Raw genomic sequence first — 19,415 nt, forward strand, 5'->3', positions numbered from 1 at the left:
CCTGTGAAAGTTGACTAGCATTGTTACACTTTTACAGGATGTTACTGAGATCACACCTGGCTAACTATAGTACAGACTAATATATAGTCTCCTTGTTTAAGGCAGTCAGGGGAAGTTTACTAGGCTGATTACAGAGATGAAGCTTTTGTTTATAAGGAAAGGCAGCCTCATAATCCACAAGGTACTGAGTAGATAATACAGGGGTGGGATATGAAAAGAGACAAAACACAAGCTTAAGGAACACCATGTCATCTTCCAGAATCAGTAACAAATTTGCCAAATTCAGGAAACTCACTTGCTCAGCAGGTATCAGAGTTGGTCAGGTCATCTACCTATGATAATGCCGTAGATTCTCTCCCTCATATTTACACTCCAACTTGCTGGGCATGAACAACACAGGCATGGAATTGTCTTTCTGCTCACATTTTATAGCTTTTTGGAATACAAGACCTTGCTTTACTCCACTGACAAAGTGAGTTTGTGTGCTGCCCATCCCCAGCATAACACTGGCTTCTTCCTGTCTGAGATGTTCCCTTTGCCCCGTCCATACTTTCCCTGTCCTCTCTGCAATTTTCTGTCCTCCTTAGTTTCAATGAAGAGACTTCAACCTGAAGTATCACATAGAAACATAGAAAATCTACAGCACAATACCGGCCCTTCAGCCCACAAAGCTGTGCCAAACATGTCCTTACCTTAGAAATTACCTAGGGTTACCCATAAGCCCTCTGTTTTTCTAAACTCCATGTACCTCTCTTTTTCTTTCCACATATGCTACAGGTTCAACTGAGTGATTTCAGCATTTAGTGTTTTTATTTTAACCCTGCACTTTAAACTGACACCAGACCATCACGTGAGGTTGCCATTCTTGGTTGAAACCAGGATACAGGAAAGGCTTGCGTAGTGGATGGGCTTTCCAAAGGAAGGTTGCTGAAGACAGCTTGCCCTTATTTATGCAACTTTGAATACCCCCATCAAGTCTCAATCTCCATCCAAAGTTCAGCCTTGGTAAAATTCTAGCAAATCTCCGAAGGACTTCCATATTCTTGCCATCCATGCTACACAATGAGCTATCCAGAACTGCACGCACGGTTTGACAGCCATTTACAGGCTGTAAATCAGCTCTCACATACTACATCACAGAGACTGAGCTCTAAGTTCCTCCACAAGGAATTTCCCCAGCATTTTCCTTTAGAGAGGAGATTTACCGGATATTGCCTGCATTGGAATTATTTTAATTCTGGGGAAAGACTGGATAGTCTGGGTAAGTTTTCCCTGGAGCAAAGCAGACTGAAGCCTGGCCTGTTAGCAGAATCTCAGATGGTAATGAAGAGGCATGCAGGAGAGACACCGATTGGCTGGTGAAGTGATGCCATGACAACAACCTTGCATTCAATGTCGGCAAAACCAAGGAATTAATTGCAGACTTCAGAAAGGGGATGTCAGGAACACATGCAACAGTCCTCATTGAGGGCTTAGCAGTGAAAACGGTGAGCAACTTCAAGTTCATGGGCATGACCATCCTACACAGGCTCAACACACTGCTGCGATAACCAAGGAGGAATGCCAGTGGCTATACTTCATGAGGAGTTCGAGGACATTTGGTCTGTCACCAAAGACCAACAAATTTCTACATGGAGAGCATTTAGACAGGACACATTACAAAGTGCAGGATTGGAGGAGGTTGCAGAGGGCAGTTGCATCACGGAGTCCTCCCTACCATTGAGGATATCTTCAGAAAGGCATCCATCATTAAGGACCCTCACCATCTCGGACATGCCCTTTTCTCATTACTGCCAGAGGTACAGGAGCCTGAAGAACCACACTCAGTATTTTAGGAAAAGCTTCTTTCCCTGTGCCATGACATTTCTGAATGCTCCACAAACACAACCTCACTACCCAATGTTCTTTTTGTAGCACATAGCAATTTCTACATTTTGCACTGTCCTACTACCAGAGAACAACAAATTCCACGACACAGCTCAGTGATAATAATCTGGTTATTGCCATGCGGGTCAACTCTCAATTGACTACTGAATTTCATAACTGATGACTAATGAAATATGATATTTAAAGAACATGCAAAATAGTTTGGATGAAAAATATGTTTGGCATATTTCTAGCATTCATTTATTCACAGTTTTTGCTGATGAAAAATTTGAGATGTATTTTTTTTTGCTAGGTAACTGATGAATTAAATGCACAAATTTATTCCAAAGGGATACTGCGATGTGGGTTTTGTGGTTGTAATGCCAATGGTACTGTTGGCATTGTGTTTGGAAATTGAAGCTTGCATTAGAGGCTCAGATAGGGTAGAGAGTCAGAATCTTCCACTCAAGTAATTGATATCAAAAGCAAGAGGGCATAGGTTGAAGGTGAGAGAAATGGTTTTAAAGCAAACTGGAAGGAAAGTCTATTTTTTTTTTAAATGTGGTTAATATTTAGAAGTTGTTGACAGCAGAGATGGAGCAGTCAGATACAATTACTACATTGAAGAAGCATTTCAACAAGCACTCCAATAGGCAAAGCACAGAAGGGAATGAAGAAAAACTTGGATTATTGTCAATGGGCAGAAGTACCAGGATGGATGTGGTGGGCTGTATGCCTATTTCAGTGCTGTTCAAAACACCTCCATTTCAGTTTTTCCAGCAATCGCTGGATTTTGTACTTCTCAGTTCCAACAAGTTTTTTTCCATCTGCTCCACTCTTCTGCTATTTACACCTCCTCCAAACAGATTAGCTGAATGAAAGCCCCACCCCCATCATCCTTTCTCTATTTTCTTCCAGACTCTCTCACTTCATCTCTACCCTATTACTGATGATTGCTACGTTCTCCCCACCCTTCTTTCCTAAATTTTTACAATTCTGTCCCAGTTAGAGGCCTGGCATGGTGAAGTACCTGGCAGGGTGTGCCAGCTAGTGGTATGCCATACAGGCACAGGCCCTATATTCATAAAAAAACTATAAAATGCAAGCAGAAAGACAGAACAAGTTATGGAATTCTGTGGGACTTGTCCAGCAAATTGGAATGTAAAGATCTGTTGTCACTTTGACATGAAAGAGTCTTTTTGTTGATCAGTGTCAAAAAAGCCCAATTAAATCCACTGTGATTCAGTGTTGTAAAACAATAAAAAATGAAAAATTCTAAGGGGGGGTGAATACTGTATATTAGGTCAAGTTTAAAGAGAACAGATATTAATGTGACAATGCAATTCCAACAACATAAAATATCACAGAAGGACATAGATCCCTTCCGGTCTTTTAAAACCATATTTGTTCTTTCCTTCCGTATTGATTACTCCCATGACATACAATTTGTGTCAACAGTCGCCATGATGACCATTGCAAAATTTGACACTCACTAACATTAACATATCATTGAAATTTGAAAGATACTGAGCATTTACAAAATGATTAAAAAACTTCAGTGAATAAACTTTCACGCAACAGTTACAATAAATATTGTGTCGAATGTTAACCAAATTTATTTTGAACATCATCTTCAATAAGATGCTGTCTATGGCATCATCTCATAAAGCAGATTGCACACAGCACAGGCAATCAGTGTATAGGGATCTGTTATGAGGAAGTGGCTGATTCAAACTGACTTTGAACCTTAAATACAAAAGCAGAGTGCAAGATTTTACAAACACACAGCATACTTCAAAGCATCATTTTAATTCCCAAGATGTTTTCCCATTCTAACAAGGGAAATAACCAATGAATTCAGCATCTCACACACATCTTACATGAAATTTGCCAGGAGAAAATAACACAGGTAAAAGCATAACAGGTGTGAACAGAAAAATATAATATATACATAGTATGTACATCAATGATGTAGTTCAAGCAATGCAAATTAATGCAGGAATATGGCACATTACATACCTTATATAATTTACAAATGCCAATAAATATACATCTAACAAATTACAAACGAGCTAATACTAAAGATATGTACATTAACACATCACTTACAGTTAAAATAGGGAATGTCAAAGGTGTACAATAGTGCTGTTTTGGGTTATGTGCATAAGGAAACTGTCAAGGTGATATTTAATCTGTCTAGACATAGTCATCTTAACCATATGTATTGCAGTGACTCTAGCTTCAAATCACCACTTCCGCTGTGGTGTGTCACTGGGAAAGAACGCAGCAATAAAATAAATTTGACAAGATTGCTGTTACCAATAATAACCAGTGTTAAGTTGTGGATGCATACAAGTCAGCTAGGTTTCTGGAAAGGAACAGATTTGGGTTCCACTGAAATATGCTAATGATGAATCAGTCTGTCAAAATTTATAATCAAGACTATAAATAGCTAGTTACCAAGATACAGGACAAGTGTCCAGTGTCATTACCTAGTAGAAGTCACCACCGTGAGGGAATAAACACAGAAAATCCAGAGGTAAAAAATGAGCAAATAAAAAAAAATGAATTTCTGCTCAGATGCACTAATCGTGCTTTGTTTCAGTGGCATCACATTTGACTCCACTTCTGAGATTGAGCTTCATTTAGTGAATTCATGCAGGAGTCTTTTTTTTTTAAGCATTAGAAATTTCAATGAGGCACTCAAAGGCCACTGCTAAGCATAAATTATTCTAAATCCAGAAATGGCACTTTCCGGAGAGCAGATCCAACTCAAAGTTTGAAGATGGTTACACACATTTGTCCAACTGTGCTGTAACATTGAGATCTTGCACTCTTATGCATTGCAGAGACAAATAATTTCCATACCTTGAATCTTGTTTGTTCAATATCGTAGATCCTTCTGTCAGACACCAATTTAGGGGCAAAGAACTTAGCAAGTTTAACAAGATAAACTCCATTTCTCAGCCCTTCCTCAAGCTCTGTGGTCGGGGGCAATTCTTCACGTAGACAGGCTTCCATCCATCTAGAAAAGAAGTTATAATAAACTGATGAGCATTTTTTCCACGTTTCATCAAGATTTGGCCAACATTTACCATCTGAAACATGATTACACACAAGGGATTTCTATTTAGGCAACGTCCTCAAGTCCTTTCATAGAGTGTGCATGCCTGCACAAGACACATAATATGAGTTATGACCACTGCACAATGAAAGCAGAACCAATGTGGCAAGTTTACAACTCTGGATTTTTCTTTATTCTCCTCAGTTCTTAGTTTGAGCATCACTGGACAAGACTTTGAAGGGAACAAGAGATTAAGAAGAATAACCACATTGACTTCTATCAATAATTGTCACAACATAGGAGGTCATTTACCCAATTATTCTGCAGGTTCGCAGAGCAATCCCATCGCACATTAATCCCATTGCTCCACTCACTTCCTAATAGCCTATTCATCTCAAATTCCCATCAGTCTTCCATGGATTCCTTTGTCATCCACCTACATGAAGGGTAAATTACAGTATCCAACAAGTCCACCATACAGTACCTCCATGTTTTCTGCAAACTTATCAAAACACTTAGATTTTCATCCAAATCATTAATAGGTATTATAAATAATTCACAGCTTTGATAATCGAGGAACACCACTGATCACAGATCTCCAAGAAAAATAATTCTCCACCACTACCCTGTCTTCTATGACCATGACAATTCTGTATCCAACTTACAAAACTAGTTTGGGATAGGTTGGATAATTATATCACACATTTCAATGGACTAATGTACTTTAATTTACATTGACCACTATAGATTCTGCCTTGAGGTTTTCTCACTCAGTAAGACTCACTGGTCTATAATTTCCTGGGCTATCTCTACTCCCTTTCTTGAATAAGGGAACAATAACCACAACCCTCCAATCCTCTCCCATACCCATTGATGATGCAAAGATCATCACCAGAGGCTCAGCAATCTCCTCCCTTACCTCCTACAGGAGCCTGGGGTACATCTCATTCTGTCCCAGTGACTTATCCAACCTGATGCTTCCAAAAGCACTAGCACATCCTCTTCCTTAATACCTACATGCTCAAGCTTTTCAGTCTGCTGCAAGTCATCCCTACAATTGCCAAGGTCCTTTTCCATAGTGAATACTGAAGTATTCATCAAGTATGTCTGCTATCTCCACCAGTTCCATACACACCTTTCTACTGTCACACTAGTAGGTCCTATTCTCTCATGTCTTATCCTCTTGCTTTTCACATACTTGTAGAATGGCTTGGGGTTTTCCTTAATTCCATCCGCCAAGGCCTTCTCATGGCCCCTTCTGGCTCTACTAATTTCTTTCTTAAACTCCTTCCTGCTAGCCTTATAATCTTCTAGATCTCTATCATTGCCTAGTTTTTTTGAACATTTTGTAAGCTTTTCTTTTCTCCTTGATGAGATTTACAACAGCCTTTGTACACCATGGTTCCTGTACCCTACCATCCTTTCCCTGTCTCACTGGAACGTACCCCATGCAGAACTCCACACAAATACCCCCTGAACATTTGCCACATTTCTGCCGTATGTTTCCCTGAGAACAATGTGTTCCCAATTTATGTTTCCAAGTTCCTGCCTGATAGCCTCATATTTCCCCTTACTGTAATTAAACATGTCCCCAAATCCATTCCTATCTCTCTCCAACGCTATTGTAAAGGAGATAGAATTATGATCATCATCTCCAAAATACTCTCCCACTAAGAGATCTGACACCTGACCAGGTTCATTTCCCAATACCAAATCAAGTACAGCCTCTCCCCTTGTAGGCTTATCTACGTACTGTGTCAAGAAAGCTTCCTGAACACACCTAACAAACTCCACCCTATCTAAACCCCTTGCTCTAGGGAGATGCCAATCGATATTTGGGAAATTAAAATCTCCCACCACAACAACCCAGTTATTATTACACCTTTCCAGAATCTGTCTCCCGTTCTGCTCCTTGATGTCCCTGTTGCTATTGGGTAGTCTATTAAAAAAAACACCCAGTAGAGTTATTAACCCCTTCCTGTTCCTAACTTCCACCCACAAAGACTCTGTAGACAACTCCTCCATGACTTCCTCCTTTTCTGCAGCCATGACACCATTTCTGATCAACAGTGCCATGCCCCCACCTCTTTTGCCTCTCTCCCTGATCTTTCTGAAACTTCTAAAGCCTGGCACTCGAAGTAACTATTCCTGCCCCTAAGTGATCCAAGTCTCTGTAGTGGCCACGATATGATAACTCCAAATAATGATCCACGCTCTAAGCTCATCCACTTCATTCATAATACTCCTCACATTAAAATAGACACATCCCAACCCATCGGTCTGAGCGCGTTCCTTCTCTGTCACCAGCCTACCCTCCCTCCCGCACTGTCTCCAAGCTTTCCCTACTTGTGAACCAACCCCCCTTTCCTCCATCTCTTCAGTTCAGTTCCCACCCCCCAGCAATTCTCGTTTTAGCTCTCCCAATAGTCTTTGCAAACCTCCTTCCTAGGATATTGGCCCCCCCTCGGATTCAAGAGCAACCCTCCTTTTTGTACAGGTCACAAGAGATCCCAATGATCCAGAAATCTGAATCCCTGCCCTCCGCTCCAATCCCTCAGCCATGCATTTATCCTCCACCTCATTCTAATCCTATATACATTGTTGCATGGCACAAGCAGTAATCCCGAGATTACTACCTTTGAGGTCCTGCTTCTCAATTTCCTTCCTAACTCCCTGTAGTCTGTTTTTAGGACCTCCTCCCTTTTCCTACCTATGTCGTTGGAACCAATACGTACCACAACTGGCTGTTTGTCTTCTCACTTCAGGATATTGTGGAGACGATCAGAAACATCCTGGGCCCTTGCACCTGGGAGGCAAACTACCATCCGTGTTTCTTTCCTGTGCCACAGAATCGCCTGTCTGACCCCCTAACTACAGAGTCCACTATCACTGCTGTCATCCTCTTCCTTTCCCTACCCTTCTGAGCCACTGGGCCGGACTCTGTGTCAGAGGCACAGCCATTGTTGCTTCCACCAGGTAGGCCATCTCCCCCAACAGTACTCAAGCGGGAGTATTTATTGTTAAGGGGGACAGCCACAGGGGTACTCTCTAGCATCTGACTCTTGTCCTTCCCTCTCCTGACTGTTACTTACTTATCTGTCTCCTGATGCCCCGGCGTGACTACCTGCCGATAGCTCCTTTCTATCACCTCCTCACCCTCCTTGACCAGACGAAGGTCATCGAGCTGCATCTCCAGTTCCCTAATGTGGTCCCTAGGGAGCTGCAGCTCAACGCACCTGGCGCAGACATGGCAGTCCGGGAGGGTGGGAGTCTCCCGGACTTCCCACATCTGACACCCAGTACAGAAGACCGGCATCACACACATACTTTTTGTCTCACCTCGTCTACAAGCAATCTACCTCGCCTCGACCCATTACCGCCCAAGCCCCTTTGAGCCAAAGCCTTCCTACTCTGTCTCCCTCTACTCTGCCACCCACTCTATAAAGCTGTCTCCTTTTAAACACTTCTAGCTGTTTTCTAACTGGCTGACGTCCATGCGCTTTGCGCAGTTGTGCCCTGATCTAGAAGAAGGGGAACTCTGATCTCAATCCTCTGCTGACTTGGGGAAGGCTTGGGGAGTACATCCAGAGGGAAAGACCTGGAGCTGGAGTTCCCAAGGCAGTCCTACACGGACTGGCAACTCCCGTGATTGCTGATGGTGCCAGTCTGTATCAGTCTCTGCTGTTCATCAGCTGCGTGGAGATAGGGAACTTACTACATGGGCAACAGCTTGCTCTCGATATTGTACTGCCCTGGTGTGTATATCACGTGGAGGCTGGGATGCAACTTCCCACCCAACAGAAGCTCTCAAGTAGGCACTTGAGATAAATAGCATTGAGATAAATTTCACGTCACCTGCTGGTGATAATAAACCTAATTCTGATTATTATCCAGTGTTAAGGGAATCTAGTGTATATCCAAAATATAGCTGGAATTGTTTAATCTTGCAATAAAAAAGCAACCACAATGATCAGCTGATTCAGGCTTTCAGTGAAGAATCAGTCATGTACAAAATGAACATTTGTTTTACATCTTTCACATTCTTTTCAAAATATCTCAAAAACACGAGAAATTCCACAGATGCTGGAAATCCAAAGCAATACAGTATGTACAAAGTGCTGGAGGAGCTTAGCAGATCAGGCAGCATCTATGGAGATGAATAAGCAGTTAGTGTTTTGGGCTGAGACCTTTTTCTGGACAGACCACCTTTCACAGTCAATGAACAGTTAACACAGTGGAATTTAAGAAATTTTGATGGCCAGTTTACACATAGCAACAATGTGATGATAGCCACAGTTTTTAGAAATGCAGCCTGAGGTAATTTCTCCACTCCTCGTCAGACCGGTGCTGTCAGATCTCTTGCGTCTTTGCAGAAGAGGAAAATAACTTCTTTCAACCTGTTAAAACGTTTAGCACTGCACTGAAGCTAAAGGCTTAACCAGGAGCTTTCTGACTCTGATGCAAGTTTCTGCCACCAAATGATCAATTGTGGTCCATATTAAAATTATTAGCAAGAAATTTGTTTGAATTTGCACAACGCTGGATTCAGGAACAGCTACTTCTCTTCAATCTTTCAGCTCTTGAATCAACTGACAAAAACCTAATCACTGCGTTTTAACAACCACTTTGTACTAAAATTAACAATTCTTTTGGTCTCATTGGGTTTTCTTGTAAAAATAATGCATAACGAATGTTTAATTTATCTTTTTCCTGTGTATGTTGCTATGTGATGCTGGTGAAAGGAAGCATACGTGTCCTCATAAATAGTACAATAAACTCTACTTTGATTTTATAACTGCCTTTCAGAGTTGGACCTCCAAGTTTCAGTTCAGGAAATGGGATGTGTGAAGAAATTTAATCATGACGCCAAAATTTAAACTACATCCCCCTCCACAAAGGGAAGCTTGCCCATTTCTGCAAGCTGGTAGCAAACATTGACGGTAACAAATGGAAAACTGGGAATGGCACGTTACCAAGCCAACAACCTTTGCACCCCATGCATTTGTTCTGTTCAATAATTGCCTAAATTTAAAATAAATAAATGATTGTTTTCCAGGAGTAATGTTCTGTTGTTTGCTGCCTATTATGTTTAGTTCCACCAGGAGATGTCAGTGTGCAGAAACCAGGATTCTAAATCAGTCAAATAGGTTAATCAGTGATTATAAAGCAGTAAGTCCACTGCATTGGACTTGAAGGGGGCTCAGGGTCATGATCTCAGGCAGCAATCCAGCCAATTAGTGGTTAGGTTCTGCCGACTGAGTGATTGCATTTAGTTGTGTTTCTCACAATACTGTGAATGGGTCTGTGAGGTACAATGGTTCACCCAACCATACTGACAAGGGTTAGCTGTCCTCTGGGTTGGAAACAAGCTTCTCCAATCAGTTAATCAGAGACTTGTAACAACAGCTGAACAAAGATCCAGAGCGTACTGTAACTTCAAAAGATCAAAAGGATTTTACCCAAGTAAACTGAACTTTGTTTTATTACCACCTCGGGGTTTTAAACATTAATTAGATGTAACGATTTCAGTTACATATCGGCAACTATGACATTTCAACATACGAAAACCATCACTGTTTCACTGTTAAAATATTCAAAACGAATCCAGAAAATAGAACTATTGAAAGCCATTTAACACCCAGATGCAAATGCTCTAATTGTGGCAAGTATGAGTCACCTTATTGGACAAGTGAAAGATGGTGTGGACGTGAAGTGCTTGTCCAGACATAAAAGCATTAAATTAAAAAAAAATGGTACAAGAGAATTTCAGTTCTTTTGTTTTCAATTCTCCATTCCAGGACTTGGATATGCTATCCAGCGTATATATCATTCCCAAACAAGTGAAAATCTGCAGATGCTGGAAATCCAAGCAACACACACAAAATGCAGGTCAGGCAGCACCTATGGAAAAGAGTAAACAGTCGGTATTTTGGGTTGAGACCCTTCCTCGGGACTGGAGAGAAAAATGATGAGAAGTCTGAGTAGGAGGTGGTGGAGGAAGAAGAAAATACAATGCGGTAGGTGATAGGTGAAATCGGGAGAGGGATGAAGTAGAAAGTTGGGAAGTCAATTTGTGAAAGAGATAAAGGGCTGGAGAAGGGGGAATCTGACAGGAGGGCACTGAAGGCCATGGAAGAAAGGGAAGGGGGAGGAGCATCAGAGGGAGGTGATGGGTAGGTAAGGTGAGAAGGGGAAATGGAGGAGTGGGTGGGCATTACTGGAAGTTCAAGAAATTGATGTTCATGCCATCAGGTTGGAGGCTACCCAGATGGAATATAAACTGCTGCTCCTCCTACATGAGCGTGGCTCTATCGCAGCAGTGGAGGAGGCCAAGGACTGACATGTCGGAATGGGAATGGGAAGCTGAATTAAAATGGGTGGCCACTGGGAGATCCCGCTTTTTCTGGCGGATGAAGCAAGGGTGCTCGGTGAAGTAGTCACCCAAACTACGTTGGGACTCACTGATATAGGAGAGGCCACACCAGGAATACTGGATACAGTAGATGACCCCAAAAGACTCATAGGTGAAGTGTCACCTCACCTGTAAGGACTGTTTGGGGCCCTGAATGGTAGTGAGGGAGGAGATGTAGGGACAGGTGTAGCACTTGTTCTGCTTGAAAGGATAAGTGCTGGGAGGGAGATCAGTGGAGAGGGATGAATGGACAAAGGACTCGTGTAAGGAGCAATCCCTACAGAAAGCAGAAAGTGAGGGGTGAGGTGAGATGTGCTTAGTGGTGGGGTCCCGTTGGAGATGGTGGAAGTTTCGGAGAATTATGTGCTGGATGCGGAGGCTGGTGGGGTGGTAGGTGAGGACAAGAGGAACCTGATCCCTGGATGGGGTGGCAGAAGGATAGGCTGAGGGTGGACGTGTGAAACGGAAGAGATACAGGTGAGGGCAGTGTTGATGGTGGAGGATTGGAAGCCTCTTTCTTTGAAGGAGGAGGACATCTTCCTAGTTCTGGCATGAAAGGCCTCATCCAGTGTGTAGATGTAGTGGAGATGGAGAAATTAAGAGAAGGGGATGGCATTTTTTTTTTACAAGTGACGGGGGTGGGGTGGGGGAGAAAAGGTACAGTCTAGGTAACTGTGAGAGTCAGTGGGTTTGTAAAAGTTAACAGTCGATAAGCCATCTTCAGAGATAGAAACAGAGAGATTGAGAAAGTGGAGGGAGGTGTCAGATATGGACCAGGTAAATTTGAGGGCAGGGTGGAAGTTGGAGGCAAAGTTAATGAAGTCGACAAGATTCACATGGGTGCAGGAAGCAGCAGCAATGCGGTCGATGTAGCGAAGGAAAAGTGGGGGACGGACACCAGTGTAGGCTTGGAACAGAGACTGTTACATCTAGCCAAAAGGCAGGCATAGCTGGGACCCTTGCGAGTGCTCATGGCTACACCTTTTGGTTGAAGGAAGTGGGAGGAGCCCAAGGAGAAATGATTGAGAATGAGGACCAGTTCTGCAGATGGAGAGTGAAGGAGATGGGGGAACTGGCTGGGTCTGAAAGAAACTGAGAACTTTGAGGCCTTCCTGGTGGGAAATGGAGGTGTATAATGAAAATAAGTGATGGGGGCCAGGGCACGTGAAATTATTGAAAAGATCAAGAGCGCATGAAGAGTCACGGATGTAGGTAGGCAGGAACAGAACCATGGGAGATAAAATAGTTGAGGTATGGATTATTCACATCCTGCTTTTAGCACTGTTTAATCCATTCCTAAATGTAAGGGAATAACATTGATTGAAACCTTAAGTTACAAACAATTATTTCTTATTCCATGATCTGGCTATTAAGAATGCTGTACACTGACATTCTGTTATCAGTAAACGATCTTTTAACACTTCCTTAAAACACAGGAAGCAGTTGTTCAGTCCACTGAGTTTGTGCAAGGTCACAGAAATCCCATTCCCCACATTATCTACTCTACCCATGCTACATTGCTACCAACCCTTAAACACTGGGGCCAATTTGCAGTGGACACAGGGAAAGTATGAAGAAACCAGATCACCTGGAGGAAATCGATGGGATTGCTGGAAGAACGCGAAAACTCCACAAGCAGAAAATATCCAGGAATCTGAGATGCAGAGGGGCTTGGGAGTCCAGAACACCCTGAAGGTTAACTTGCAGGTTGAGTCGGTGGTGAAGAAGGCAAATATCATGTGAGCATTCATTTTAAGAGGTCTAGAATAGAAGAGCAAGGATGTGATGCTGAGGCTTTAAAAGGCACTGGAGAGGCCTCACCTTGAATATTGGGCCCCTCATCTTAGAAAAGATGTGCTGGCATTGGAGAGGGTCCAGAGGAGGTTCACAAGGATGATTCCAAGAATGAAAGGGTTATTATACAAGGAACGCTTGATGGCTCTGGGTCTGTACTCGCTGGAATTCATAAGGATGAGGGGGGATCTCATTGAAACCTTTTGAATGTTGAAAGGCCTAGACAGAGGATATTTACCAGAGATCAGGACTGAACCCAGATCATTGACAGTGTGTGACAACACCTCTACCAGCTACTTATTGTAGCACTTCTGAGATGACAGACATTCAACAATTGCAATAGCTGTAATCCTGAGTCAAATAGAGGCAGAAGTGATCTCTGGTCAGATCCGCAATTCTGTTCACCAACTGTGCTTAAATGCAGGTGATTAACTAAACAACGTGCACAAGAATAGAAGCTGACATTTAAGCAGAAGTCTTCCCACACTAGTGGCTTGATTTTTCTCAATGAAGAGAAATCAATTCCTTCACTCTTTCCCTATGTGGCCTCAAGCTTTTAAGTACTTATCCAACTCCTGTTCCAAAGCCACTATTAAATAGCAATGCAGCAGTGTATTGGGAAGAGCTTTGTAAACTCCAACCAGCTAAACGTCAGTGCATTATCTTCACCAATCCACTGAAACTTCTTGCTAGAACTATTCAGTTTTATCCTATTCAACCTGCATTCTGCTTTCTGATGACTCCCCCCTGGACTTTTAAAAATAATCATTTGCTGCAACTGGTTAAACCAGCTGTGTCAGTAAACCTCCTTGATGACGGGGACAGTTGCCTAATCCCCGAAATGCTACTAATATTCAGAATGGCAAGGAGAGCAAATATTGAATGTTTCAAGCTCTGCAGAGATGATGCTTGCTGAACAGAACCCAAATTAGGCCCATCATTTTATATCAGTACACAGAGGTCTCCTGATTGCATGCACACTTATGTGACGCATCTCACAATGTTTTACAGATCCAAGTATTGGCGGAAGAGGACACAATGTAGTATTGTGAGCACTTCAAGTATGCTTATCTGAGAAAGGTCATGCTACACTGTCAAGAGTTCAGAGAATTATCCCGGGAGTACTTACTGGAGTTTAGAAGAATGATGGGAGCTCTCATTGAAGTGCAGAGGTATTTCTTTAGCCAGAGGGTGCTGAATCTGTGGAATTCATTGCCACAGACAGCTGTGGAGATCAAGTCATTAGGTATATTTAAAGTAGAGGTTGATAGGTTCTTAATCACTAAGAGTGTAAAAGGTTACAGAGCAACGGCAGGAAAATGGGGTTGAGACGGAAAATAAATCTGCTATGATTGAATGACAGAGCAGACTTAATTGGCCTAATGGCCTGACTCTGCTCTTATGTTTTATGGTCTAATGCAGTGATGTTAATAGTTTGTGAGCTTCATGAACTCCAAGTTTTTATTTTGAAAGTATACCCATTTCATTACTTACAGTCAATATACATCTTTCCTTCCATTTATTGTAAGAAAACATATTGATATTATACAATGTCTCAATGAAACTCGCAGTTCGAGCATAAACAATGATTCGGTGAAGGACTTGAGAGGCTGTTACACAGAGATTGCCTCAGTGTCCAGAGGCAGCAGGATGTGAGACAGTGATCTTTCCTGACAAAGCCTTTACAGTATCAGCACATCTCTCAAAGTGAACTTCACCATTCAGGAAAAGTTGGCAACATTTGTTTACAGACATCTCCTTATTCTGGAAAACCAATGAGCTTCATAGCAAAGTGAGCTGAGGATGGTCCAGCATCAATTGATGCTGGTCTCAATATGCATCCTCTGCTGGGAACAAACCTTAACAAGGACTACCGCATCCTTTTTCCAGACCATACTGGAAAACATGCAGATCACAGTGGATAATCGTCACATCTGCATTGCATCTAGAGGAATTCTGGCTGTGCAGCCAAGACCAACCTTACTGACATGTGCACTGATTCTGGCAATAAAACATTCTGATGGTCCAGGAAACCAACAGAAAACTGGCCCACAGGATCCATCGCACCATTTCATAGGACCTGCTGATTAGTGCCCTGTAGACTTGCGGTCAAAGATGTTTTGCAGCAGAAACCATTCAAAGTGCAGGTAGTTTAACGAGGTCTGACTGAATGGAAGTATGTGCAGCAACAAGGCCAGGCCAATCCTCACAACAGTGTGGGCAGGGAGAACCTCAGCAGATTGACTCTTGGTGTTTGTGCACTTTGGATCTATGCATAGCCCGATGCAGCCATGCACAAAAGATGACCATCACAGACAAACAGACCAAAGGACATGGAAACAGTATTAGCCCATTCTATAACCACTCCCCCCCGCCGTTTTTATTTTCTCTCTCAACACCATTATCCTGCCTTCTCCCCATAGATTTTGATGTCCAGACTAATTAAGTACCTACAGCCTATGCTTTAAATATATCCCGTTTGTGGCAATGAAATCAACAGATTCTTAAGACCATAGAACATAAGACATAGGAGCAGAATTAGGCTATTCAGCCCATTGAGTTTACTTCACCATTCAATCATGGCTGATCCTTTTTCAATCTCCTCCTCAACCCCAGTTCCCGGCTTTCTCCCCATAACCTTTGAAGCTATGTCCAATCTTGAACTTACCAGAGCCATCAGACGTTCCTCGTGTAATAACCATTTCATTCCTGAAATCATCCTTGTGAACCTTCTCTGGACCCTTTCCAATGCCAGCACATCTTTTTTAAGATGAGCGGCCCAATACTCAAGGTGAGGCCTCACCAGTGCCTTATAAAGCCTCAGCGTCACATCCCTGCTCTTGTATTCTAGACGTCTTGAAATGAATGCTAACATTACATTTGTCTTCCTTACCACCAACTCAACCTGCAACTTAACCTTCAGGGTGTTCTGCACAAGGACTCCCAAGTCTCTCTACATCACAGATTCCTGGATTTTCTCCATTTAGAAAATAGTCCACACATTTATTTCTACTACCAAAGTTTATGACCATGCATCTTTCAACATATTTCATTTACCACTTCCTTACCCATTCTCTTAATCTGTCTAAGTCCTTCTGAATCCTACCTGTTTCCTCAACACTACCTGCCCCTCCACCAATCTTCATACCATCTGCAAACTTGGCAATAACACCATCTATTCCATCATCTAAATCATTTATATACAGCATAAAAAGTGTTCCCAACACTGACCCCTGCGGAATACCACTGGTTACCACTCTTTTGCTGAACAAGTTCCTCCTCATCTCTGTTCTAAAGGGATTCCTTTCTTTTCTGAGGATGTGTCCTTTGATTCTAGACTCTGCCATAATTGGAAAAAACAGCTGCATGCAGACTCGTTGTAGGCCTTTCAATATTTGGTAGGGTAGGTTTCAATAAGATTACCTCCCCACCATTCCTCTAAACTCTAGTGAGTATGGACCTTCATCCAACAAATGCTCCTCATACGCTACCCTTTAATTACTGGGATTGGTTTCATAAACCACCTCTATACTCTTTCCAATGCCAGCACATCCTTCCCTAGATATGGAGCCAAAATCTGCTCACAATAATTCAAGCCTGGTCTGACCAATGTCAGAAATGACAATGTTGAAACGAATGCTAAAATTACTTTTGCTTCCTTTACCGCCAACTCAACTTGTGTGTTAATCATTGGAGAATCCTGCACTAGGACTTCCAAGTCCCTTTGCCGTTCTGACTTCTGAATTTACTGTTTTGAAAATAGCCTATGCCTTTATATCTTCTAGTAAGCGCAAGACCACACACTGTTTTCCCATCAGTGTCTTCTTGAGGAGGGCTACATCGGGTACATTTCCCTGACGCTTTCTCTGGAGATTTGCACATCTTAGATCTCCCAATGTGGCTTGGGCAATGGCCTGGCTACCAAAGCAGAGAACAAGCCACACCTGCACCATGTACAGCAACAGTAAGCACACCCAACACACCTGATAACCAGGTTCTTCTCCACCGAGAGAGAACACTGCTCACACATTAGTTTTCACTTCACCTTGGCTCTCAACTCCAATCAATTCTTGTCATATGCCCCAGTTCCTCAGAACCAGATTGCCAACAAGTTCAGATGGTTAGGTTTGTCTGAAAGGGGAACAGGAGGGTTGGTCTTGTCAATTGTCAAACTTTCTGCCTTTGCATTTGCTGCAATTGACCCTGCCTCTATCAAAACCAGTCACAGAAGCTGGTCAATCTGTCAACAGACCAGGTGCTTGGGTTCCTAGAAAACAGGCCATGTTGTGATTTTCCAAAACATGAAGTCACATCATTTGCACATGCATCAAGAAACACAAGTCAAAAAGAAACGTGTTGATTTACTTACTTTTTCCACCCCCGGACAAATTCCCTGACAACTAGTTTTATTCTGTCTTTCAAAATTGAGTAGTGATTTGTGAATTCTGCAAGAGGCAGTCTCCAGAACACACACGGGATACCTGTACATTCCATTTCCAAAGCACAATTCCCACTCATGTTTCCTCTTTCAAAAATACGCTCAAATGTGTTTGAGAGACTCTTGGACAGGATATGGCCCCTCAATGTCCAGGAGTGGTGGGACTTCAGACCATTGAGCCATTGTGGCAACTGCACTGATCTTCAGCATGTCCTTCTGCAGCCTGTAATGTGTAAGTCAGCACATTCATTTACGAACATCTTGTCGCAAGAGAAACTCGACAAGTTTCAGGCAAGCCAAAGCAACAAAGTTGACATTAGTCTCAGTGAAGACACGGAAAATGCTCAATCTCAGGCAGTTTTGTGTACACTAAAAATGAAGGCAAGGACCACGTCAATTCCGATAACATTATACAGCAACTCTATTTTTTAAAAAATAAGTTCACTTGTTTCAAAGCCATCAAAATCCACGGGGCTTGTGAAAACCAAAATAGAAATTCAAGCTTATCTTTGACACTTTGACTAGAAGTAGAATTTCATCAAGATAGCTATTACCAGCTTGAAGACCATAGATTTTACAACATTAGCAAGGAGCTATAACCCCAAATAATGAATTTGGAATTATTATAATCAGAATTATTTCTTCATATGTTACAGAGGGAGAGCTCATTAGGCAATACTGACTGCTGGAACTAAGTGCACATGCTTGGACTTGTTTCCACCTCTCATCAGCTGCAGCAGTCCAAGACAATTTCTTCCATATGCCTCTGTCATTGACTTCCTGCAACTGCATCAGAAACAGGCCCACAATAAAAGGCCTGAAGATGCAACTAGTTTGAGATTAAAACTTTGTAACCATAGTTTAAATTATGGTAGCCAAGTATTGCAGATTAATAACCACGAGAAATTCTGTAGATGCTGGAAATCCAAAGCAACACACACAAAATGCTATAGGAACTCAGCAGGTCAAGTAGCATCTATGGAAATGAATAAAGAGTTGACATCTTGGGCAGACACCCTTCTTCAGATCTGGAAAGGAAGGGGAAAGATAACAGACTAAAAAGGTGGTGGGAGGTGAAGGAGGTAAGCTAAAAGGCGATAGGTGACGCTAGGTTGGTGGGAAGAGTTTAAGGGTTTAATCTGATCGGAGTGGAGAGTGGACCATAGGGGAAAACGGAAGGATGAGGGGAGGTGGTAGGCAGGTGAGAAGAAATAACAGACCAGAGTCAGGTAATAGATGAAGAGAGGAGGGGGAAGGAAAAATTGCTCTTCTACAGGGAGAAAAATCGATATTCATGCCATCAATTTGGAGGCTGCCCAGAGGTGCTGTTCCTCTGCCCTGAGGGTGACCTCATCGTTACAAGAGGAGGCCATGAATCAACGTGCTCGAATGGAAATCACTTGGCCACTGGGAAGTTCCGCTTTTAGCGGATGTAGCAGAGGTGCTCGAAGAAGCACTCCCCAATTTTCGGCAGGCCTCACCAACGTAGAGGAGGCCACAAGTCTTCAAGATGGAGGCCACATCAAGCCAGACTTGACTGCAGTGGAGTCGCAGGTGAAGTGTTGCCTCACCTAGAAGGACCGTTTGAAGCCCCAGAGTGAAGGTGAAGGGATAGGTAAATGGGCAGTAGCATTCACTTCCATAGATGCTGCCTGCCCTGCCGAGTTCCAGCCGCATTTAGACTGTGTTGCTTTGGATTGCATATTAATGCTCCTCTTCATTACTTACTGAGGGGAGGAAACTGCGAAGTTTATCATCTTGGTTAGATTCATCCTACGTTTTGGACATGGATCATATCAGACCTTCCTCCATTGAGATTCGATGTCTGCTAGGCCAAATCT

At 42.6% G+C, this 19,415-nt stretch overlaps 1 protein-coding gene across 1 annotated transcript in view; it reads right to left on the reverse strand.

Annotated features, from left to right (window-relative positions):
* iqgap2 (IQ motif containing GTPase activating protein 2) overlaps positions 1 to 19,415 on the reverse strand; it is a 282,888-nt gene that overhangs the window by 158,758 nt on the left and 104,715 nt on the right. The window contains exon 3 of the mRNA XM_059974514.1: positions 4,735 to 4,891. Within this exon, the coding sequence (XP_059830497.1) occupies positions 4,735 to 4,891 (157 nt within the window). The remainder of the gene's footprint in view (positions 1 to 4,734; positions 4,892 to 19,415) is intronic.

This window comes from Hypanus sabinus, chromosome 7 (assembly GCF_030144855.1).
Source record: "Hypanus sabinus isolate sHypSab1 chromosome 7, sHypSab1.hap1, whole genome shotgun sequence".
NCBI lineage: Eukaryota > Metazoa > Chordata > Chondrichthyes > Myliobatiformes > Dasyatidae > Hypanus > Hypanus sabinus.